General features: G+C 49.4%; 1 protein-coding gene across 1 annotated transcript in view; it reads left to right on the forward strand.

The window, feature by feature from the left end:
• Positions 1-3803: 3803 nt before the first annotated feature.
• The window catches only part of LOC144172280 (caspase-7-like), a 60454-nt gene continuing 39704 nt past the window's right edge, over positions 3804-24553 (forward strand). The window contains exons 1-3 of the mRNA XM_077701028.1: positions 3804-3954; positions 18735-18777; positions 19351-19477. Coding sequence (XP_077557154.1) covers positions 3909-3954; positions 18735-18777; positions 19351-19477 — 216 coding nt within the window. The 5' untranslated portion in view covers positions 3804-3908. The remainder of the gene's footprint in view (positions 3955-18734; positions 18778-19350; positions 19478-24553) is intronic.

A 24553-nucleotide genomic window follows, 5' to 3' on the forward strand; every position in this document is an offset into this window, starting at 1 on the left:
CGCACAGAAACGGGGACAAAGAAAGGAACACACGGACAAGCGCCTTCTATCAACTGAGTGGTTTATTAGAAAAAACACAGACTTTTATACCCTACAACACTGCGCAGATCAGTACAAGAACCCATCACCGGCACACATAGCAAAAAACGTGTACACTCATCAAATCACACTAACGCTGATAGTAGCGACAGCTCCTTATCTAACAATGTTACTGAGGGATGGCTTACACAATCTTCTTTTTGGTGGGAAATATGGAATGCCTCAACGATCTCTCTTGACGTTTTATTGTGATGCTTGAACAAAACGACAGTGTTGTCGAAGCATGGTGTACATCCACACGCGTTGCAATGTAAAGCCAAATGTGTGCACGGGCGTCCCTTTAAACTAGATAAGTGTTGATTTGATTGATTGTGTGGTTTAACGCGCCGACGCAACGCAGGCGATGAGGCGCGCCGTAGTGGAGGGCTCCGGATTAATTTTGACCACCTGGGGATCTTTATCGTGCGCCGAAATCTCGTACACACGGGCGTTTTCGCTTTTCGCCTCCATCAGAATAGATAAGTGTTCTCTCAGTCTTATATTTATACACCTTCCAGTCTGACCGACATACACATGACCGCACGTCATTGGTATCCGATACACGACATCTTTTACACAATCAACAAATTGCTTTCCATGTCTTACAGTACACTCATTCTTGCCTTCATTCCTTCCTTCTTTTTCATACTTTTGTTTGACCATGCAACACACACTTCCTATTTTGTTCTGTGCAGAGAACACCACTTTTACATCGTAATTTTCTGCCACCTTCTTAATTCTATGGGAGAGTTCTACCTGATGCGATGTATTTAGAAAAGGCTTCCATGGCAGTCGGAAAATGCTTCAGCAAAACTGAAATCAATGTAGAAAGTGTGAAAAAGCGTGCGGTAGAGTTGTTGAAACGATGTAACCAAGAAAAACTAGCATCAGAGATTAAGAACACAAAAGGTTTGAAGCTGGATGTGTTTTTCTCCGCTAAGACACATAAGCAAGGTGTTCCGTTTAGGCCAATTGTTTCCGAGAGGGGTACATGGCAAGTGATTGTTTCGGGGTTTTTACAGAAGATGTTGAATTCCTTGAGCACACATGACCCGTTTTTATTGGCTAACTCTGAGGCTCTAGTTAATTTTCTGGAGTCTGGCTGTGAAGACAACAGCTGGGGCTTCAGTATTGACGTTCAGGATTTGTATTATTCACTGCCACATGATTCTTTAATGTTCTCCGTCAACGAATGCATAACAAAGGAGAATAATGAAGTAGCTTTCCGCAACACTTGTGGAATGACCGTGGAATCGTTTCTAGAGCTTCTACATTTCTACTTGAACAATACACATGTCGGGTTTGGTGACGAGACGTTTATACAAACTACAGGTGTGTGCATTGGTTCGAAGGTGGCCCCTGTCCTAAGCACAATTTTTCTTAGTAGTGTGGACCGAGAGCTGGCCAACGATTTAGATGGCGTTGTTACGAAGGTGTTCAGGTACGTGGACGATTACTTAGTTGTGGGCTCAAACGTCGACAAAGAAGTGTTCACGAAGCGGGTGCTAGACGCGTTTAAGTTACGAGGCAAGGGGTTGATGTTCACGTCAGAAGTACCCGCTAATAATATGCTGCAGTACCTTGATACAAAATTAACCTTTCAATCGGATCATGTATGCTGGGCGTATTCTCCCCGTGCTGGAAAGCCTCTCCTTAGCTACGCCTCAGACCATTCGCGGTTGGTCAAGAATGGGATTGCTGAGTCATGCTTAAGATCTGCCTTGCTTAAGTCGTGCTGTCACGCAATGAATGACGCTTTCGGACAGCAAATACGCCGGTTGCGGGACGCTGGTTATCCGCAAAATGTTTTGCTTGCATCGTGTAGCCGGTTGCTCCGAAAGTTAAAACAGGAAAAACAGCGCACGACGGAAGAAAGCAGGCCCAGAGAGGAACGGTCTAAGGTGTCTGTAATACCTTACGTGCATGGACTCTCCCATAGAATTAAGAAGGTGGCAGAAAATTACGATGTAAAAGTGGTGTTCTCTGCACAGAACAAAATAGGAAGTGTGTGTTGCATGGTCAAACAAAAGTATGAAAAAGAAGGAAGGAATGAAGGCAAGAATGAGTGTACTGTAAGACATGGAAAGCAATTTGTTGATTGTGTAAAAGATGTCGTGTATCGGATACCAATGACGTGCGGTCATGTGTATGTCGGTCAGACTGGAAGGTGTATAAATATAAGACTGAGAGAACACTTATCTATTCTGATGGAGGCGAAAAGCGAAAACGCCCGTGTGTACGAGATTTCGGCGCACGATAAAGATCCCCAGGTGGTCAAAATTAATCCGGAGCCCTCCACTACGGCGCGCCTCATCGCCTGCGTTGCGTCGGCGCGTTAAACCACACAATCAATCAAATCAACACTTATCTAGTTTAAAGGGACGCCCGTGCACACATTTGGCTTTACATTGCAACGCGTGTGGATGTACACCATGCTTCGACAACACTGTCGTTTTGTTCAAGCATCACAATAAAACGTCAAGAGAGATCGTTGAGGCATTCCATATTTCCCACCAAAAAGAAGATTGTGTAAGCCATCCCTCAGTAACATTGTTAGATAAGGAGCTGTCGCTACTATCAGCGTTAGTGTGATTTGATGAGTGTACACGTTTTTTGCTATGTGTGCCGGTGATGGGTTCTTGTACTGATCTGCGCAGTGTTGTAGGGTATAAAAGTCTGTGTTCTTTCTAATAAACCACTCAGTTGATAGAAGGCGCTTGTCCGTGTGTTCCTTTCTTTGTCCCCGTTTCTGTGCGCTATTACCTTCAAAAGGAGAACAGAGTTCCAATACTCTGTGAATTTATCTAGTGACACTAACCGGTACTATGTGCGGCTCCGCCACCATCTGCGACTCCGGGGGAGAAAGCGCCGCGCTGACGGCACCAAACGAGCGCTTGCGCAATGGCTCGGACACCAGGATCCCCACAAGTTAATGTAACAGAACAATACGAACAAAGAAACTCTTGTTGTAACGCTATTAAAACCTTGTTCTTGAGGCCAATATTCCTGTTGGACACAAATTACTCAATTTAAAAAGCGTCCATGCGTACCGGATTTCTCGGCCTGGTTAAGTAGCGCCACTTTCACCTGAGTCGTTCAACTCTCCTTGCCTGTGCAGTTTTGAATCATGTCTGAAGCTAAAATTTGTGCTTCATTTTACGAATAACTGCGTGTAGTTCGTCCAACCATCCTGCAGAGCTCTAGAGCGAGGACTGGGAACGCGCTTTGCAGGTACGGCGGCCGCAGCAGCCCCTGGCTATACTATACTATACTATACTATACTACACTGTACTATGCTAGTCGGTAACCAGTTAAGAACAGCATCGGGAGTTGCCACTGCCCCTTATCCCCCAACCGGCTGTTCCTCCGCGCGGCTCGAAGGTTTTGTTACTGCGAGTGTTACAGGAAGCACAAAATAGCAGCAGGCGCGAAATAATACCTAGCGAACTTAATTTTCGGGTTAGTGCAAATTTTAACGGCCGATTTTGCTTAGAGAAACAAAAGCTCATGCGCTTTCGGCGCCATCAATTTTCAAAAGGCGCGCGCGTCGACGTCACGGGGGCGTTGCTTCGGCGGGGTGCAATACGCGCGCTTTTTCCGCTTTTAACTTGTACCCATGGGAGCGTGCGCATTGCGAAAAGGAGTGCTGAGAGTGAGTGGAAAGGAGGAATGAGAGAAAGTAAAACGAAGGACTCATCGATGACGATAACGGCGCTTTGCGAGCTTCGCGGCCAGTTGAGCCTCATTCGAGCTTACAGCGTGGAGTCGGCGGCCGCATTTACGTTGCATTCACCGTTGAGATTAGTGCGCGGGGTGCGTCTGCGGAAAGGATGTCCGGCCTTGGAGCAGAAGACGGAGCGATGAGCGACAAAGAAGGCAAGTTTGAAGTTCCGCATTCGCATCGCAGTTTTTAAACGCGAAATAATTGGTTGATTTTTAAGCGTTGGATTTGTGTATCGCCCGCCACAACTCATTGTCGTTTCGAGTGATGTAACGTGCAGCTCCTGTCACGAATGTCCCACAAATACATGTCCTGTATGCAACATGAGCAAAAACAAAGGAGGGATGCTGGGCTGAATCTTCGCTCTTAAAGAAACGGTTGTGGTCTTCATTAACGGAACACTTACAAGTTACTTGTCTGAGTGTATACATCCAGTTAATTTCCTAACCATGCCGTTGCTACTGGCAGGGCCTACGAACCGTTCCGCGGGGTAGTAAGGTTCGTAAGTAGTTCGTGAATACGGCCGATACTAACCTTTTACGACCTTTTTTATTAAGAGCGGCACGAAGGCTGGGAGTTTAGATGGCCAGAATCGTAACGTTAGTTAATTTGATTCGGAGCTTTAGCGGTTCAACCTTGTTTTCTCTTCGAGTGTGTCCGTCCAAGAAAGATGCTCTTCGCGGCCCAGCCATTTTTACTAGAGGACGTCTGAGGCAACGGGAATTTGTCTCCGTCATACATTCTTATAGCGTCACCGATCTCGCTAATCGTGCGTCTATGACAAGTTGGCATTTGTAGTTTATTTCGTATGCAATATTTACATCCCATCAGTTGCACAGCAATTTATTCATAAGACATTGTACGATTCAATACATCTGTAAACATGTTCCGAATTCTTTCCTTCGAAAGAGCTTCATACCGTGTAACCGTATCGTCGGCGTCTTTTTATTGAACATCGTAGAAGCCCCAGCTGTGATATCGGCACAAACAGAGTAAAAATAACACATAATTTACCGGAGAAATACCCTGCTTGTTCTAACTGAAAAATGTTTTTTTTATGATAACAAAATTGTTGCAGAGCAAGGAAAACGCTTATTCACAAGTAAAGGAATGTGTCTCTATTGGCAGATAATTAAGAAGGCAAATTCAGACAGGCAGCTAGGTCTTTCAGCTCGTGCACACGCTAGTCCACCAGAGCGTCTTCTTCTTCCTCTACTGATAGCCAGGCTGCCGCACAACCACGGCACATGCCCACTTTGGGGGATTGCGCCCTTTGCAAGTCGAGTGTCTGGCCAGCTCATTTCTCTAATAAGTTCCACGCAGCATAGCTCCCCCGCAGGATAAGCACCGACTCGGTGCTGTGCGGCTACAATGTGGAAGGTGAATCAGGGGAGTGGTACGGCTTGAGGCGGGCGACATGGACGATGTCACTCCGAGGTTCAGAGCTGGAAGGGACGACGGGGACGATTTCATACGTAACGTCTGTAACTTGACGAAGCACTTTGTAAGGGCCAGCATAGCGGGAAAGCAGCTTCTCAGAAAGTCCGACACGGCGAGTCGGACACCATAGTAAGACGAGGGACCCTGGTGAAAAGTGTACGACGCGGTGACGTTCATCATATCGGTTCTTCTGGCTGATTTGTGAAACGGCGAGGTGGGAACGGGCAAGCTGACGTGCTTCGTCGGCTCTTACGATGGCTTCGTGGACATATTCGGTGCACGGGTGGGTGGCGGGAGGCAGAATGGTATCAAGCGGCATGGCCGGTTCCCTCCCGTAGAGAAGGTATAGGGTGAAAAGCCTGCAGTGTCGTGACGGGAGGAATTATACGCGAAAGTGACGAAAGGCAGCGCAATGTCCCAGTCGCTGTGGTCACTAGACACGTACATTGCAAGCATGTCCGTAAGGGTTCTATTAAAACGCTCAGTAAGGCCATTCGTTTGTGGGTGATAAGCTGTAGTCACCTTGTGGCGAATCGAACATTAGCGAAGTATGTCCGCAATGACTTGAGACAGAAAATTTCGACCGCGGTCTGTGACAAGCTGCCGAGGGGCGCCGTGGTTCAGTGTGACATCATAGAGGAGAAAATCGGCCACGTCAGTTGCACAGCTCGTGGGTAGCGCACGGGTGACAGCAAAGCGGGTAGCGTACTCGGTAGCGACAGCAATCCATTTGTTTCCAGAAGTAGACAAGGGGAAGGGCCCGAGCAAATCTAGTGCGATCCGGAAAAATGGTTCAGTGGGAATTTCAAGTGGCTGCAGCTGGCCTGCTGGTAGCTTGGAGGGTAGCTTACGGCGTTGACACAGGCCACATTCACGCACGTAACGCTGCACTGAGCGGTAGAGTCCTGGCCAGAGGCAACGATGTCGCACGCGGTCGTAGGTGCGGGTCACGCCGAGATGGCCGGCCATGGGTGCGTCATGAAGCTGGTGCAGCACAGTCCGACGTAGGTGTTCAGGAACGACGAGCAGGTTACCAGGACCATCCGAGCGAAAGTTGCGACGATATAAGACTCCATCGTGTATAACAAAGGAGCGGAGGGCAGGGTCGTCGGAACCAAGGTTAACGCCGTCAATGATAGAGCGCAAAGAAGGGTCGCGCCGCTGTTCTTCGCCAATGTTCAGGAAGTCGGAGACCGCTAGGACACAGGCGTCAGTGTCGTCCGCCGAGCATTCCGGAGGGCTGACGGGGTTTCGAGATAAACAGTAGGCGTCCATATGTAGGCGGCCGGACTTGTGAATCACCGAAAAAGAGTATTCTTGAAGGCGCAACGCCCAGCGGCCAAGCCGACCGGTAGGGTCTTTCAAGGAGGAGAGCCAGCACAGTGCGTGATGGTCAGTCACGACTGCGAAGTGCCTACCATACACGTAGGGGCGGAATTTGCCGACGGCCTACACTAGAGCAAGGCATTCGCGCTCCGTTATAGAGTAATTGCGCTCCGAGGCCGAAAGGAAGCGGCTGGCGTACGCGACCACTCGATCAACACCGGCTTGCCGTTGGGCCAATACAGCTCCAATGCCGTAGCCACTAGCGTCGGTGCGAATTTCAGTGGGAGCAGAGGGGTCGAAGTGAGCCAAAATCGGCGTTGAGGTCAAGAGTCCAATCAGTGCGGAGAATGCTTGCTTTTGGTCGGAGCCCCAGATAAACGTTGTGTTCTTCTGAAGGAGATCGGTAAGAGGGCGGGCGATGGTAGCAAAATTTTACTAGAACCTGGTAAAATAAGTGCCGTTCGCGATTTCCCTGAGCCCCGCTCACCTAAAGACAACCAATAAAGCTACGGACGTCTTTAGGTGAGCGGGGCTCAGGGAAATCGCGAACGGCACTTATTTTACCAGGGTCTGGTCGAACTCCCGTCGAATCAACCACGTGGCCGAGGATAGTGAGCTGATGGCATCCGAAGCGACATTTCTTGGCGTTGAGCTGGAGACCGGCCTGACGAAATACTGATAGGATTTTAGAGAGGCGGGAAATGTGGCTGTCAAAGGTGGGCGAGAAAACAATGACGTTGTCCAAATAGCAAAGGCAAATGGACCATTTGAACCCGTGCAAAAGTGAGTCCATCATTCTTTCAAAAGTAGCCGGCGCATTACAGAGGCCAAAAGGCATCACTTTAAACTGATAAAGGCCGTCGTGTGTCACAAAAGCGGTCTTCTCGCGATCTTTTTCGTCCACTGAAATTTGCCAATAGCCTAATCGTAGGTCTATTGATGAAAAATATTTGGCTCCATGGAGACAATCAAGGGCATCGTCAATGCGCGGTAGAGGGTAAACGTCTTTCTTTGTTATCTTGTTTAGGTGTCGGTAATCAACGCAAAACCTCCAGGTGCCATCCTTCTTTTTTACGAGTACTACGGGAGATGCCCACGGGCTGTACGAAGGCTCTATGATGTCTTTGTCGAGCATCTTGTCGACTTCCTGCTGTATCACGAGTCGTTCAGCCTGCGACACACGGTACGGCCACCTGCGGATTGGGTTTGCATCACCAGTGTTTATCCGGTGCTGGACAGCAGAAGTCTGGCCCAACGGGCGGTCACCTAAGTCAAATATGTCTTTATAGGACTCCAAAAGGCGGTAGAGCCCTTCAGCTTCGGCTGCTGGAAGTCCGGAGGCGATCATGTCCTTGAGCGCGTCTTCCTGCCTAGGCTCCGCAGGGGTCTCGTTGAAAGGGCTCGACGGTGCGTCCGCCGATAGAGGGGAAACTTGATCACCGTCCAAAGGGCAAAGGGTTGCAAGCGAAATACCCTGGGGCAGCACTTGCGTTGACAGGCCAAAGTTCACAAAAGGGAGGCTGATCACATTATCAGTAATTGTCACTACGGTGTGGGGAAGAGTGACGTCGCGCTCGAGTAGCACTGAGCGTATCGGCGAAACGAGGTAGTGACCATTGGGCACGGGCAGCCGCGATGACAAGGGCACCAATGTCACGGTTTTTGCCGGCAGACGAACGCTTCTTTCGCAATAAAAGCGTGGCCCTGGTTCGTCGCCTGCTGTTGACAAAAGAGGCAGCTCTAAACGGAGGACACCGGAGGGGCAGTCTATAAGGGCAGCATGTTCTGACAAAAAGTCGAGACCAAGTATAACGTCGTGGGGGCACTTTTCAAGGACAGTGAACTGGACGGGGATGTGGTGGCCGGAAATTTCTACGCGAGCAGTGCACAGCCCAGAGACGACCGGCATGCGTCCGTCGGGAACACGTATGACACTGGTTGGGGCAGGGGTGAGGACTTTTCGGAGTTGGCGGCGGAGATTAGAGTTCATTACAGAAATTTGGGCTCAAGTGTCAATAAGGGCACGTACAGGGACGCCATCTACATAAACGTCGAGTAAATTCTTCCCTGCAGGTAACGGCAGTAGAGGATTTTGAGGCCTGGTCGTCAACGCAGCGTCACCTCCAGGCGCTGCATCTCCAAGTTTCCCGGCGAAGTGGCGTAAGGGGTCGGAGAGCACGAGCGGCAAAACGGCGGGGAGCGCGATTGGCAACGCTGCGGGGACGGTGAGCGGTCGATTCGAGAGGGCGAAATTCGGGCGGCATCGTGTGGCTGGCGTCGAGGCGAGAACGAACGGGGGGCATCGTTGGCGTACTGGAAATCCGGGTAGGGGCGGCGGGTAGGCCGAAGAGGACGGCTTTGGCAGTATCTAGCAACATGGCCAGCCCTATGGCAGTTGAAGCAGATCGGCCTGTCGTCCCGCGTCCTCCATTCGGCTGGATTCCTGTAATTGGACGTGCGATAAGTATTTCGGCTTGCCGTTCGGAAAGGGGTCTCGTGGCGGCCGGGATGGTCCACAGCGCAGACGGAGCGTATGCCCAGGTTTTCGATCTCCTGACGTACGACGGCTTGTATAAGCGGGATGGACGGGTGGCTGCTCTGAGATGCGTGCTGAAATAGGGAGGCTGGTGCCATTGCCTCGAGCTCGCGTCGTATGACGCGTGTCAGACCCTCAGGAGCATCTCGGCCAACGTCAGACGGGGACTGTCGGCGAGAGGGTACGGTGTCCTCGCACGAAGATGTCGGAGCGGTGTTCGGCAGTCGGGTGAACGGCGCTGTGATGCGGCGGCTTTTGGCCTGCTCAAACTTCTGACATTCTTTGATAATAGCGCTGACGGTGGTGCAGTCTTTGCAGAGCAGCAAGTGAAAAGCGTCATCCGCGATTCCTTTGAGCACATGGCCTACTTTGTCGGCCTCTGTCATCTGGGCATCAGCCTTCATGCAGAGGGACAGCACGTCCTGGATATAAGACACGTAGGACTCAGTGGTTGTTTGTGCACGCGTCGCCAGCTCCTTTTTCGCCGCGAGCTGACGTCCTTCTGGTTGCCCAAATAGTTCCTTCAATCGGGACTCGGTCGTTTCATACCAGACTTGCGGTGTCCCCCTCAAGTAATATCCTATGCTGGCCAGCATGAGTGTCGGATCCCACCTGTTATGGCCACGGACGCGCTCGTACATCTTGAGCCAATCCTCAACATCGACGCCATCGGTGAGGAATCCGGGCTCGCGAGGGTCTAATAAGTTCCACGCAGCAATATATACGAGTTACCCATTCCAGTATTTCCTGTGAGAAAACGCCGGCGAGAAAACTTGTGTTTCAATGTAGAATTTTATGACACCTAGAAAGGATGACCTTCCGAGGCGAGACAGCCATTTAGGCTGTATTCGCTGGCGTTTAGCGCATTCCGGCAAGCATATGTGTCGAATTAGCAACGGGGACGCGCGGCCACCATCATAGCGGCACACGCATCAAGCCGTCGGAGTCCGGGCCACCGATATCGAAAGGGTGACATTTCGGAGAAACATGGGTTTCTCTAAGCGACGTAAACACGTTTTCCTTTCCGCGGAGGAATGCGGCCTCCGCTCTCACGTGATTCCGCCGTACGCATTCGTTTCGGAGCCAGCGGGTATCGCGCAGCGTTGTTTACGCCTAACGGCGCTCTGGAAGGGAGTTCGTTTGGCTCCGCCCGTTGTTTACGAGTGCCGCCTCCGTGGATTCGGATGTCGCCCGGCTTTGGCCCTGCTGGTATCGGCTCCCAGCTCGGCTCCCGCTCCCAAGTACCCGTCTGTCGGCCACACTCCATTACCATTACAGAGAACTCAGAAGTGGTTGGAACCGCTGCAGATTTGCTCCTCGTCACAGCAAGCCCGCTCGCCTCCACGCTTCACCGCTCCCTTCGAGGCTTCTCGTCTCCCGGACGCAGCATTACGTCAGCCAGCAGTGTTCGAAGCGCGTTGTGTGTGACAGTGGAATTACTCTTCTCTACTCTTTCCTCGCCTTCCTAATCTTTCCGTTTCTCTTTCTATCCTACCATCACTTCACAATCTCGCTGCTACTATTCATATATGTTGACGCCACGGCTGAAACGACGGATGCAAAGTGTTCGAGGGCAAGTGGAGCGCCACCACATGATGTGAGGGCAGTGAACATATATCTGTTGGCGCCGCCCTTGCCCAGAATCGGGTTGAAACGCGGCAGACGATGCTCGCTGGTGTTTTTTCTTTCTGCAAGATGGGGGCGCGTGCGCAGCCACAGTGGTCACGGTCATGGCGGTTTTCAGTGTTGCCAAGCGAACAAATCGCCAATTAAACTTTTCAGTGAATACCACCGGTAAAAAAGGGCTGATTTAGCGTTAAAAGTAAATAATTACTTGCTCCAAATTACTCTTTGTTCCGAACAAAATGTCATTTTGACCATTAATTGCCGCGTTCGACAAGTATTTTGCTTGTTGTAATCAATGGGCAATAACATTGTGACTTCTTTAGCGTATTTTCTTCTTCTTCTTTGTGACTTCTTTGTAAAGTAGAAGCGTATTTAGGGCGTAAAGATGAATATAACGCTCACCGGGAACTTTTGTCCACCATTACGCTTTAATGTGCGAATGCGATACTTCCCTTATCTACGTAAAATGAACTGAAACGGAAACAGTGCAGTCCTGCATTGACGACTTAAATATTTACTTCAAGCGAGGGATATCAGTCAGGAATAAACGGGGTAATGAGAGCGAATTGACAACGTACAGAAATGGTGAAAATTCTGTACCTGTACCTTAAACAAACAAATAAATTGACTGATAGGATCATATAGACACTTTCCGGAGTGACGATTCCAAATGCCGCGTTAAAATCGCAGGTGAGTCATATTGGCCTTTATCTGTAAAACTCTCCCCCTCCACAGAAGGTGACCGACCTTTCTTCTTGGACTCCTCTTATCAGTAAGGCGGCTCACATACATCTGTAGCGGGTACTCTTCGACCACACTGGCTATCGGAAGCGTTGCAAACGCTCAATCGGTAGCCACGCTTGCTATTTTTTTCGTTACTTAGCTCAACATTTAGTGCTTTCCAGTGATTACACGTTTCCTCTGGTAACTGACGGATCAGTTAGGACAAGTGGTATGAGCTGGAATTCGCTTTGGATGATCGACGACCTCCCCGGCCCGCATTTTCGTTCCGTAGCGTCGCTAAGTGTAATAAGCATAGACCGTTTATATTTCTGAGAAGGAGTTAACGGAATCTCTGAAATGATGGTTTCTGGCTAAGCAGCTCAGCACACCTGTAACTCAGCTGAGATTTACAATAAATGTCATCATCATCATCATCATATTTACGCCGACTGCAGGGCAAACGCCTGTCCCATTAATCTACAATTATCCTAGTCCTGTGCTAACGGCGACCAATTTATTCCCGCAAACTTCTTCATCTCATCTGACCGTCAAACTTTCTGCCGCCCCCTGCCACACTCACCTTCTCTATAGGGATCCTCTACATTGCCGTTAATGAACAACGGTTATCTCGCCTTCGCACTACATCCCTGCCCACGCTTATTTCTTATTAAATTCTCCTAATGTGTCCTTGACACGCGTCTGTACCCTGACCCACTCCGCTCTTTTCTTACACGCTCTTTTCTCATTCTGGGTATCTGTGCGACTGTGGGGTTACGGTAAAAGGATTTAAAGATCTAGTAAAAACATCTGCACAAACTCTGACAATTGTCTGTTAATTGTCTATAGTGTGAGTTCTTTGCATCCAGATTTGTCTATGAGTAGCAATAATGTTGGGTTATTTTATAGTTTCTTCACATTCTTTTTTGCTTCTTTTCGTCAATGATGTAAAATTATACCACCATGGCGACTGAGAGCCAACTCTCCGCCAATTATGTATGTTTCCGCAGATGCAAGGGTGCGATGAGGGCTGGCCTACTCTCGCTATTTTTATTCGTATTTCCAACAATCTTTTCCCCGCTTTTTTAGTTTTGTCATCCTTTTTTCTGACAACATGTATAATGCGCATATTTTTGATTTCGTCAGTCAATTATGCAAAAATCTTATTTCTTTATATTTTGTGTTGTGCTTGTTTCGAAATTCTGCTCGAGCAATTTTCTTCATTTATTCTATTACAACGACTGAATGTCTTACTTCGGCCAGTTATGCTTGTGGTAATGCAGGGAGTTACACGGTTTGCTCATTGTCGGCGTTTTTATTTGTATTTCCAACGTTCTTTTCTGGGCTTTTTTTTGTGTCTGTGATCGTTCGTTTTGTGGGGAGATTTATAAGATGGAAATATTTGATTTTGTGTGTTTTTTTTTTCTTTTCTTTATTTTTTATATTGTGGATTTTGAGAATTCTTTTTGACCAATTATCGCCCTTTACGCTATTATAACGATTACATGTGTTACTTCCATCAGTTTCACATCATTTGTGTGTGTGTGTGTGCGTGTGTGTGGAAATGCCGGGCGTGACACGATTTGCTCATTCTTTGGTATTTTTAATCGTATTTTGAGCGTTCCTTTATTGTGTATTTTGAGAATTATTTTCGACCAATTATTGTTATTTACGCTATTATAACGATTGCATGTGTTACTTCCATCAGTTGCGCATTATTTTTGTGTGTGTGTGTGTGGAAATTCAGAGCGTGACGCGATTTGCTCATGTTTGATGTTTTTAATCGTATTTTGAGCGTTAGTTTGCGGCCTTTTTTGTTTAATCTCCAGTTTGGGGGGGGGGGCGATGAGAAGGTGCAGGTTTTTTATTTCATCGGATCATTTTTGTTGCTATATTATTTTTTCTATTTTTTATTTTCTGGTATATTTCTGTTGTGTTCGACCAATTCTCTCCATTTACGCTATTATACCGATTAAATGCGTTACTTCCGCTAATTGTGCATTTTTGTGGGAATGCCCGACATCACGTCGTCCTCGCCGTGCGGTTACTCGGCAAAGAACACTACGCTATGAAAATGACCGCAAACAATGCTGTGATTGGATTAGCGTAGCATAATGGGCGGTGTTCGCGGAGTCATCGCGTTTTCGTTTTAAGAGACAGACAAACAAAATAAAGGGCTATAAAATAAAATAAAAGCCCAACCCGTACCACATACGTATCACGGGTGACGCCAATTAAAAATAAACAAACTGGACCGAAGTCAAAGAGTGTTTTTACGAGAGGAAAAGAAGAAAAAAAAGAAGAAGAGAGATCTATCACGCGAAACCAAGTCAAGGGAGGGGACGGGAGGCAATCAGTGGTATTTTTTAAACTATTACGTGGAGGCTCGGTTATGGGTCAACGTGTCGGTCTTCATACATGTGATCTCGATATGCAAACACCAATGCAGTTTAAGTGCTTCCTAGATGGTGAAATTTCATGCTCAACGCTGACTCTTCTTGATCTTCTGTCTTGATCTGCTGTCTTCGTTCTCTGCAGTGATCCGATCTTCATCTTCCCCTGTCCTGCTGTCCCTTGTGTCCTGGTAGCCCTTCTGTAAAACTCAGGAACTGATTACTTCCCCCGACCCCCTTCCCCGTATTTTTCCTCCCCTTTACATCATATTGAATCTTGCTGTTACTGATGTTCCAACCTGAACTATCTTGGTTGGGGTTTCACCTTGTTTCTGTTACTGATATCCCTTTTTTTATTAGAATTAATGCACGCACATATCCGCTACTCAAACGTCCTAAAACGTGCAGAGCTACTGCGGAGGAAGTCGATTGATCCATGAGCATTGCCTTGTATTCCCAATTTTTTCTTTAACCCACCATGACCTATGCCTACGCTAATATCCCTGCATGCCTTATAGCGAACCTTAAAACCGTATCGATTGCCAAGCCGAATGAGTATGTACACGTTTGCCGCTGCCTGTCGTATATGTACTGGACGCCAGCAACTAACTACTACAGTTATTTCATTTGGCCGGACAAATATTCCCGTATACTTCTACAACGAGGCAAACCTGCGACCTACATCAAAAGTGAGGCAGGTCTCACCGCCAAGGGTAGTGTAGTTACCTTTTTACAACGAAAAGGCTTTGCTTATGGATGTTCACAGCGTAAAATGCCCAAACCACGTTTATGTGTTTTGTGATACCGGCGCCCCATTACCATCCTGCTTTGTGAGTCATCGGCACTACAGACTTTCATACTAAAATATACTATAGGGAAATATGGCACCCCAGTCTAGGCGAGCCGCCCTTCAGCGAGTGTTCCGTCATGTAAAGGGTAGACGCGTTCCACTTCTCCTTGACATGGCTCACGAACAGAGTTGCCTCTGACTGCAAAAAAGAAAAAAAAACAATATTGCTGGGGAATATTCAGCCAATGTCTTCTGTTATAAAATTGAAGCTCCAGAAATATTTATTTGACAGGAATTATTTACGGGCTTCACGCAAGATGAACAAGAAAAAGGTGTTACCGTTTTTGTTGATTATGGCTTCGAGACAAAAAAGGAGCCTTGTGTCTGGCCAAGCCAAGTAGGGCAGGAATATCGCTAGCTGCAATTGTGGCGCCTACGACGGCACACGATTACAGCGCCGGATTGCCCTCCCTTGTGTATTAGTATGAAACTATATTACCTACGCCAAGTTCAAATCCGTGTCGGTCACGTCAGCTGCACAGATTCAGTAGCGCAACGGAAGTTACAAAGAAAGCGTCGTGTGACCGCAGTCGTTTAATTGCGCCGTTGACAAATAAGAACAGGGAAAATGACGTGTTAAAGCAGTGCAGGCTTGTGATTTAGTTTCTGCAATGGCTCCTCCACGAATGGCGCACAAAATCGCTACAAACACGCAAAAATCAAATCGCCTATGCCACTTCGGAAATCAAGAAGAACATATTTGCTGCACAGTTCACATTCCCTAACACCTGAGTGGGCTGTCAAGAGCCAGAAGAAACCCTGAGGGACGTAGTTATCGCTTCTATTTTTTAGCGCTCTGACTTCGAAACAAGTGAACCAGGCTTGTCGGGCGCTTCGACGCACGAACTGGCGATCGGGGCGTGGGACGACAGCGCACAAATGAAATGCACGTGTCGCGCGGCGCCTTGAGACGCCGCGCATTTCGAACGCCTGCGCGCACCGGATCTCTTAACCACCACCACATGCGATGGCCACCGACGGAGACAACTGGCTTTTCCTTCTTCCCCGGCCGTCAGTGTCAGGAGGAAGGGAAGAGGAAGACAAGAGAGACGCGGTCCGGGCGCGGGAGAGCTCGGCTCACCGTCTTCGAGCTCCGCGCGAGTCCTGTTTTTTTAGTCGCCCGCCGGGCTGTAAATAAATGTATACAGTTTTGATCGGAGGCTGAGTTTGTCGGTTGGAGATACCCGGGGTGAGATCCTCAGCGCTACTGCGGATTGGAGGAGAAGCCCCGGGGAAAAGAACACCTCGAAGATAACTGGCGCAGTCGGCAGGATCTTCAACAGCGACGACTCAGCCGGCCGGCGGGCGAGACGGGCTCCTCGACGGACGGAGATCGCGGAGAAATCGCGGCCTGCTGAACGGGATCGGCGGGAGCAGCGAGCTCGTCAGCCTGGTGGAGAAGCGGCTCGACCGGCGCTCAGCGGACTTCTCAACGGAGAGCGGCAGCCTGCTGAACGAGATCGGCAGGAGCAGCGAGCTCGCCAGCCTGGCGGAGAAGCGGCTTGACCGGCGCTCAACGGACTCAACGCTCAACGGAGACCGAGGCAATCTCTGCGGCTTGCTGAGCAGCGGAGAAGCAGCTTGGCGAGCGGTCAGTGGAGGCATCAGCAGCCCATTGAGCGTGGAGCGGCAGGAGCAGCGAGCTGTCGGCAGGCGAGAAGTCAGCTGGCCATTGTTTGGTGGACACCTCGGCTGACGGAGCCGTGCCTAAATGGATACCCCATCTGCACCAGTGCGGCATCTCTACGGGCACCGAGCTATGCAGGTCAGTGCCTCTCTTGATCCTGGGTGCGTGGCTCACCCTGACATGTAGGGAGTGCTGCATGAGTAGCCCTGAGATAATGGGGGGCGGTTAGGTCGGTATGGTGAGATGGAGCTGACTGTGAGGGCTGACGAGACAGCGAGCGTCAGGATTAGGTCAGCCATGTCGTTCGCTGAGCAGAAGGCGCTATTGCTGGCGAAATTGAGAATCGCTGAGGCAGAGTTAGCAGCGGAACGTTCGAAGAGTGAACGTTTCAAGAGAGCTAACAATTTTCCTGCCTCACCGATTGCTCAAACAGTAATGTTCAGCACTGAGGGAGAGAGTGGACTGGGGTGCGCCAGTTCGCCGAAAGATGTGCGAGGTGGAACCCATTCACTGGGCGCGCGTAGTCCTCCTGTTTCGCGGGATCCGGCACGATCAGATTCATTCGGGACAGGCGAAGAGAGGATAGTGGCGCGCGTTCCTTCGTGGGCGTTCAGTTTTCCTGCAACCGGGGAGCAGGATAGTGAAGCATCCCGCGTAGAAGGCTTCACCGAAATGAAGATGGAGGTGAAGGAAAATGTTACGCGCGAGGCTGCATTGGGAAATGACAGGCGGTCAAAGGTGAATGAGAGTGTGCGCATGCCCGTGAAAAAGCTGATAGCCAGAGAAACAGCCTCAGCTGCGTCGCATGTCCTCGTTCATGTGACCGATGAGCCCCTCTCTAATCATTCCGCCACACAACGGTGTGTGGTAGAGAACGGCGCTTCGCGCGCACGCGGTGATTCCGTGGCGGCCGAACGCGAGGGTTCGCACAGAAAGGAGCGGAAGAACTGTGCAGTTCTTAGATCGGCCGCTGTGAAGGGGCTGGGGCTGGCTTCAGGTGAGCGTGAGTGCGTCGTCGCAGCGTGCAGAGACGCAGAACATTCCGGTAGCATGGCCGAGCGGCCAAGAGCTTTGCAGGATGCGGCAGCCCGGGAATCGCGCGAGGAATGCGATGCAGTTAGTGTCGCGCACACTGCATCTCTTGTTTCTGGAGATCCCCAAATGTCATGTCGCGAAAATGTGATCGCCAGGGGGAGCTCCAGCGAATCGAGCGCGGAAAGTGTAAATCAGGCTACGGCCGCTCATGTAATGCAGCCCACGGCAGTTGCAGGTAGGTCTGTAGGAGTGGCTGAAGAGATAGCCTCTCCAGCATTTCATGTCAGCGTTGACGTAGCCGCTAAGCAGCCCTCTGCTGCTTACGCTGACCAGCGGTGCGTAGTGGAGCACGGCGCTCCGAGCGCAGAAGCGGCCGAACCCGAGGGTTCGCCTAGAAAGAGGCGAAAGCGTCAGTCAGCTTCACCTCAGTGCAGAGTGGCTTCAACGCATGGTGACGAGCCAGCAGTGGTCCCTTCCCGAGCGAGGAAGCGAGGAGGAGAGGGGCCCCTGCTACTGTTGTGCGACGGGGTGCGCCGCATGGCAAGGGGGTTTTCGGACGACGACGGCCGGTGCGTACCACCTGCTAAAGGTCGCTCCCTCTGAATGAGCTGGTGAGGATTGAGGGTAATTTGTCATGGTGACCTGCAGCCAGTGTCAAGAGGCACTGACCGTGCTGATTGTTGTGTCGCCAATTGAAGGAACGATGGATCACGCGCGAAAAGTGTGTGGTGTGTGAAACATCCCTGAAGTTATGTTTCACAGTGGCGGTGGAGGTGTCGGGCGCTTCGACGCACGAACTGGCGATCGGGGCGTGGGACGACAGCGCACAAATGAAATGCACGTGTCGCGCGGCGCCTTGAGACGCCGCGCATTTCGAACGCCTGCGCGCACCGGATCTCTTAACCACCACCACATGCGATGGCCACCGACGGAGACAACTGGCTTTTCCTTCTTCCCCGGCCGTCAGTGTCAGGAGGAAGGGAAGAGGAAGACAAGAGAGACGCGGTCCGGGCGCGGGAGAGCTCGGCTCACCGTCTTCGAGCTCCGCGCGAGTCCTGTTTTTTTAGTCGCCCGCCGGGCTGTAAATAAATGTATACAGTTTTGATCGGAGGCTGAGTTTGTCGGTTGGAGATACCCGGGGTGAGATCCTCAGCGCTACTGCGGATTGGAGGAGAAGCCCCGGGGAAAAGAACACCTCGAAGATAACTAGGCTGAACAAAAATTAGCTTTTACGGAAGCCTAAACTGAAGCATTGGAGAAATCAGTACATAGTCTACGTTGCAGCCAGGCATAACTAAAGCTTGTGTTTTTATGATTTCTCTAAACACATTTTACTCTAGAAAAAGTTGTATCCTTTTCTCCTCCCATCTTTTCTGGTGCAGCTAAAGAAGTCAGCCAGGCCGAGGCGCTACCTTTCGACGAAAGGTAAGGGTGCAGTGTCAATGTTGTGATAATGTGACCAGCGTCCTAACCAACGACACCATCATTTCCTCCTGTGGAGCATTCAGGCGTACGCAGATTGCAAAGCCATCAGATTTTATGCGGCAGCTTATCATGCCTCTACAACCCCACCTTCATCTTCCTAAAAGGCCGTATAAGACTGAGCTTAGCAGTGCTGCGTTTTACCTGAACGCGGCTTTCAGCTGAACACGAACTGAATACCACAACCGAATTAGTAGTTTTGTCGGAAGTAACCAGTGCCAGAACCGTTATTTTCTCGCCGTCTAACTGGCAGGAAGAGTGTAATTCAGCCTTGCTTCCTGAAGTTAAGCGGAGTGGCGTTGGTTCGGAGAGGCGAGCTTTCAGCGCTGCTGCTGCTGCGGCAGATACAAATGTCCCTCGGCATTGTGCGCGTAGCCGGCGATCATGCATCGTAACGCAATCAGAAGACCACCCTGCCAGAAGCTTCCATTGGGAGCCCAAAGCTCGTGAAGAAGCACATCCTACAAACGCGCCGCGTTGAATAAATGACTCCTCATACTGCTGCTCCTCCCGCAGGCAACTGGGCGAATACTTCCCCGAATCAAAGACCTCCGACCACCCGAAGCTACTTACCAAGCTAAACGATGAGGAGTACCACATCCGGAGCGGAAGGCGCGGGAAGTGTGTCATCTTCAGCTACAAGGTGAGGGCTGCCGGAAAATTTTTGGGGGGAGGCGGGTGGGTAACTAGCTTCCGTGACGTCTTGTAGCATCGCGGCAAGCTCATGATTGCCTCGATGACTTGGCGAAAACACATTAAATGGGCTCATAAAACAAAATACAACTCTTTTCAATTTTAGAGAGGTGACCTTCGGTAACTTACTGAGCTCCATTCCAGCCAGAAAGACGGTTGTGCAAGAGAGATTTGAAATTTCGCGCTGCAGGGACGTATTGTAGCCACGCGTGACGCATTGTAGGCAAGCACTAAAAACACCAGTATGAGTGTGTTCGCTGCCCGTTAGCACTCAAGATGTATGATCAAACAGATATAGAGGCTCCACTGCAATCGCTCAGCCATGTTTCTTAGCGGTGGCTTAGGTCGGTGGCGATTCAATCGGACAAACAAGATGCTATGAAGTCATAGAAATATCTCCGGAAAGGGATTGAGAAATCACCACTGTTTCACATGTTTTCTTTTACGTCTTGGTTGTTTCTCTGAAGTTTGTGGCGAGACTGGTATCATTTTTATTGAGGCAAAGCAGCATTTTTAATCATTCAAACTTGTATTTTGCCTTCATGGCGAGTCTGCAGCCTTGTTTTGTGGGTCAGGAGTTGATTTTGCATATCATTCGCGAAGATCTCCAGGATGTCGGCATGTGCCACGTTCGCGCTCAACTTTCTGTAATCAGAGGATCTCAGACCAGCGCCCGTCGACATACTGCATCGTTTAATTCAAGTTTAACGTTTTGCTTGACTGTGCGGTTCTTTTTTAGGTAGTTTAAATGCAACAAGTAGTCTCAGTATGTTGTTCATCAGGCGGTAGTTGCAAGAACTACGTCTCTGTCCGTAATCTCCGAAGTCTCCCCCTGCTTTTTAATATCACCCTTCTTGAAGTGCTAGTCAGACTCTCGAGCATTCCTGCCCTCCACCATGCCTTTTACGCTGATTACTGAACAATATGGACGACAACCGGCTCCTCTGGACAACAGCAAGACAACATCCAACAAGCCCTCCACGACACGCTCGAATGCTTGGAGAAACGAGGACTCACCTGCGCCCGTAACAAATCCGCCCGTGTCGTGCTCCGGGATAGAACACGTGGTCGAACCCCAAAACCTGCGCCGGATCCAACCGTGACCATCGCCACTGCTCCCGTAACACAAGTCCATACCCTCCGAATTAAAGGAGTCCATTTTCTCACCGATCGATCGGGGGAGGCACTTTTGCCACAATTACACCAAACGATTGCGTAACTGATTCTTCTGATTCGACGCATCTGCACCCAGCGCCATGGCCTAAAGGAACGAGACATGCTGTATCGTCCAAGCACTGCTGACCAGCCGCGTAGCACACGGAACACCTTATGTACAGTTCAAATCAAAAGAGCATTCCAAACTTGACGCCCTAACCCGTAAGACGAATAAAATAGCCCTCGAACTTACGTCCTTCCCGCCGACTGAGCTCCTCCTTAAAGTAGGCCGGCATAATACACTGTCAGTAATAATGGAAACCCAACAAGCCAACAAACTTACGCGATTGTCTCTAACACATACACGAGACTTTGCCGCCACGTCATAACTCCGACTGAAGCACCCACTCGCATTCCTCCCGAAATCCGTGCCAACATTAAAATTGCCCCATTCCATGCTATATGCACCCCTCTTACAACAAAGGCCGATGAGCAGCGCGAGTCCGCTATCTCCTGAGACTAGTGTATCATGCGATAGAACCCCGAAAAATCCCGACACCAGATACACTCATGCAGCTGCATATCATAACCGCCAAGCTCACGCCATTGTAACCCTCAACACCAAAGAAACCCTCCTTACGTCCGCCACGCTACCCTCTACCACCTCCACGACCGCAGAAGAAACGCTCAAAGCTTTTGCTGCAACCAAACCACGACAGATTACCTTGCCATCATCACAGATTTCCAGGAAGTATACCGCCACTATCAAAAAGGATGTATCTCGCCTCAAGCCATCAAAATACTACGACGCATACAAAAGCTGCCTTTAATCTATACTGTGTGGACACCAGGCCCCACGAACCTTCCAGAAAATGAGGCGGCGCACGCCGCTGCCCGCGAATTAACTACGCGGGCATTCTCTGAAGCCAGAGAAGTCCCACCGGAATCCCTCAATCACCTCCCTGTCCCGAGTCGTTGCAATGACATCTTGTACCAATAGCGCCGAAATTGTCTAGTTTACCCACCTCCTCAACCATCTCTCAACACCGACGACGCACGCTTTTGACGACGACTACAAACCCAGACACACTGCAACACAACAATACCACACAACGTATCACCAACCATGTACCCCTACGAATGCCCATCCTGTGAAACCCCCAACACCACATGCCACCTTGTCTGGGCTTGTCTCTACCACCCAAACCCCATCGCTTCCCCCTCCTTGGAGCAGTGGTAGTGCGAGCTGACCAGCTGCCTGCTAGAGACGCAGGTTAACCTCGTGTCTCGGGCAAGAGCAGCGATAACGATTCGCGGTTATCCGGACTAGGAAAGCCACCCACAACCGCATTTTCCGCTCCAATATGCGTTTCTCTCCTCCTCTGTGTCCTTTTAACAATTTTAATTGTAATTTTGCTGTTCCCTTTATTTCTTCTCCTTTCATTTTCTTATGTGCATGCCTACGTTTTGACATTTTTATTAGGACTGCTTAGTTGCCTCTCCGTAACGTTTTCGCTAAAGCCGTGGGAGATCCTCCTCAGTGGCTCAGTGGTGAGCAAGGGCGCTGTGCTGCTAAGCCTTAAGAATGCGGGTGCGCCCATACCCGCGGATGGAGGCTTTTCAGATGTAGGCGAAAAGCGAAAACACCCGTGTGTTACGACTTCGGTTCGCGCCAAACCTCCCCAGGTGGCCAAAATCAATCCGGAGCCCTTCACTACAGCACGCCTCATAGCCCAGGCGTAGCTTGAACGCGTTGCACTCCATAATCTGAAGGCTGTGAGATACACTGACACATTTGTTTACTCTTAGGCTATTATTGTTGCTGTTATTGTTATGACAAACAATTAGATAAGCAAGTGTAGATTGAGAAGGAGCGGCGACCCCAAATGATCCTGTTTCAAACATTCCGAGGCTTTTCTAATACCAGTCACAGTCCTGGGCAGGCGGAGTGAGGTTAGCACAGGATGAAACGCCAACTGTTGCAGAATTCACATAGTAGTGCCATTTAACATAACGGCAATGACAGCGGCGAATATGACGACAGCAACTCAGAAGGACGCAGGAAAAGACGAAAAGATAGAGAAGATATGCATCGTTGTTTATTATAGACGAGAAGAGGTCTCTGGGACTCACGCCTGCACGGCTTCCCCTTCATCATCAAGCGGTGGCTTGGCTGTTACGTTTAAACCGCACAGCTGTTGTATCTCGAGGCTTCTCGTCCGTCTGCTGTAGGTCGACCGTCACGCAGACGTAGAAGCAGGTTCCCAGACCCACCGACGGTTCCAAGACCTACGGTGCAGTGGCCCGGCAGTCGTGTGTTCCTCTTGGACGAGCACCCTTTTACGTTCGAGCCGACACAGAAGAACCAGAGCTCCGCTGCTTCAGCAGATTTCACAATGGGTGGAACTGGCGTTAATTTTGTTGTTGCTGTTGAGGATCTCGTGTGGACCCCCAAAAATGTCTTATGTCTTGTGCAGTACGCTGATCCCATGAAAAGTTCTTCGTTTTCCCTGTCAAAACGTTACCATAATAACGGGAGTTTCTCAATATATGTTTCACTCCGCATGGAGTACATGCAACAAAAACGTATCCTCACCTACCACTCGTATTACAGGTTTTCTTTGAACACCGAGGGAAAATCAGACGTGGTGGTAATACTCACAATGCCGGTGCGCCTATACCACACATCAATTATCATTTTCCGCTTTTAAGATTTTCATTTGGGTGTCCGGTTGTTTTTATGAAACGAGCAAGCTTTCCTGATTTCATGCGGAATCTTACGAAGGGAAATTTTGTGCAGCCTATAAGCGTTGTTTCGCCTTTCGAATTGAGTTACTATTCTGGCCGGAAGTAAAACTACTGCTTGAAAGAAATTAATGGAGCCTTACGACCGCACTTTCCATTTAATTATCGATAAGAAAAATTATTGGTGATCAAAACACCATACGCGTGTTTGTTACTGTAAAATGTATCTCTTTACACCAAACTGCACACTATCACGACGTATTTGGAGCCCGTCGTATTTTGCGCCCCGGGGCCTTTAAGGATCCCATAAAGGAAATGACAAGTAGCAATGCCGCCTGGGATTACCAGCGATTTTAGGCAGGGATTACAAACTCCCCAGTAAGCAACTCAACCACTAGTGCTTACTAATAACAGGCCTGTAAATATATATACCGGGTGATCAAAATTAAGTCGACAGGCTTGTTTTAAAATTAGGCACTTAGATTTACGTGAACGGCCCATCTACAGTAAGGTTATGTACCCAGGGAGACTCATAATTAGGTGGTAGATATTGATGCCTGGGGTTTAATTAACTAAAATTGAATACATAACTCTTTAGTGGCTTCAGTAAGCAGGCATTTTTGTATTGAAAAGTTAGGGCAAATCGTGTTTCTACGCAGTTTCATTTGGCTGAATTCTTCTAGCGCATCCGTACTCCGAGATATCGAACTGCGAAGTTTGCCGTTCGCACGATTACGCATGCTAGACACTGAAAATCGCCGCAAAGCTCTCCTTTTTTGTTCAGTGTTTCGATAGCAGTTCCGAGTACTGTAGATTGCGATAACGCCAGCCAAGACTCAAAGAGTGCCAGTTATCACTTTTGCCTATGCTTCCACCCCGTTGTCAAACTAAACACCATAAACCGCAGGCACGTCACAAAACGGAGGAGCTTTGCGCCGGTCTGCGCCCTCTAGCATGCGTAATCGTGCGGACGGCAGTTAAACTTGGCAGTTCGATGTCTCGGAGTGCGGATGCTCTACAAGAATTCTGCAAAATGAAACTGCGTAGAAACACGATTGCTTCTAACTTTTCAATACAAACCTGCCTGCTTATTGCAGGCACTAAAAAGCTAATTATCCAATTTCAG

The sequence above is a fragment of the Haemaphysalis longicornis genome, unplaced genomic scaffold (genome assembly GCF_048455015.1).
Source record: "Haemaphysalis longicornis isolate Haplotype H1 unplaced genomic scaffold, Haemaphysalis longicornis Haplotype H1 scaffold_20, whole genome shotgun sequence".
In the NCBI taxonomy this organism is placed as follows: domain Eukaryota; kingdom Metazoa; phylum Arthropoda; class Arachnida; order Ixodida; family Ixodidae; genus Haemaphysalis; species Haemaphysalis longicornis.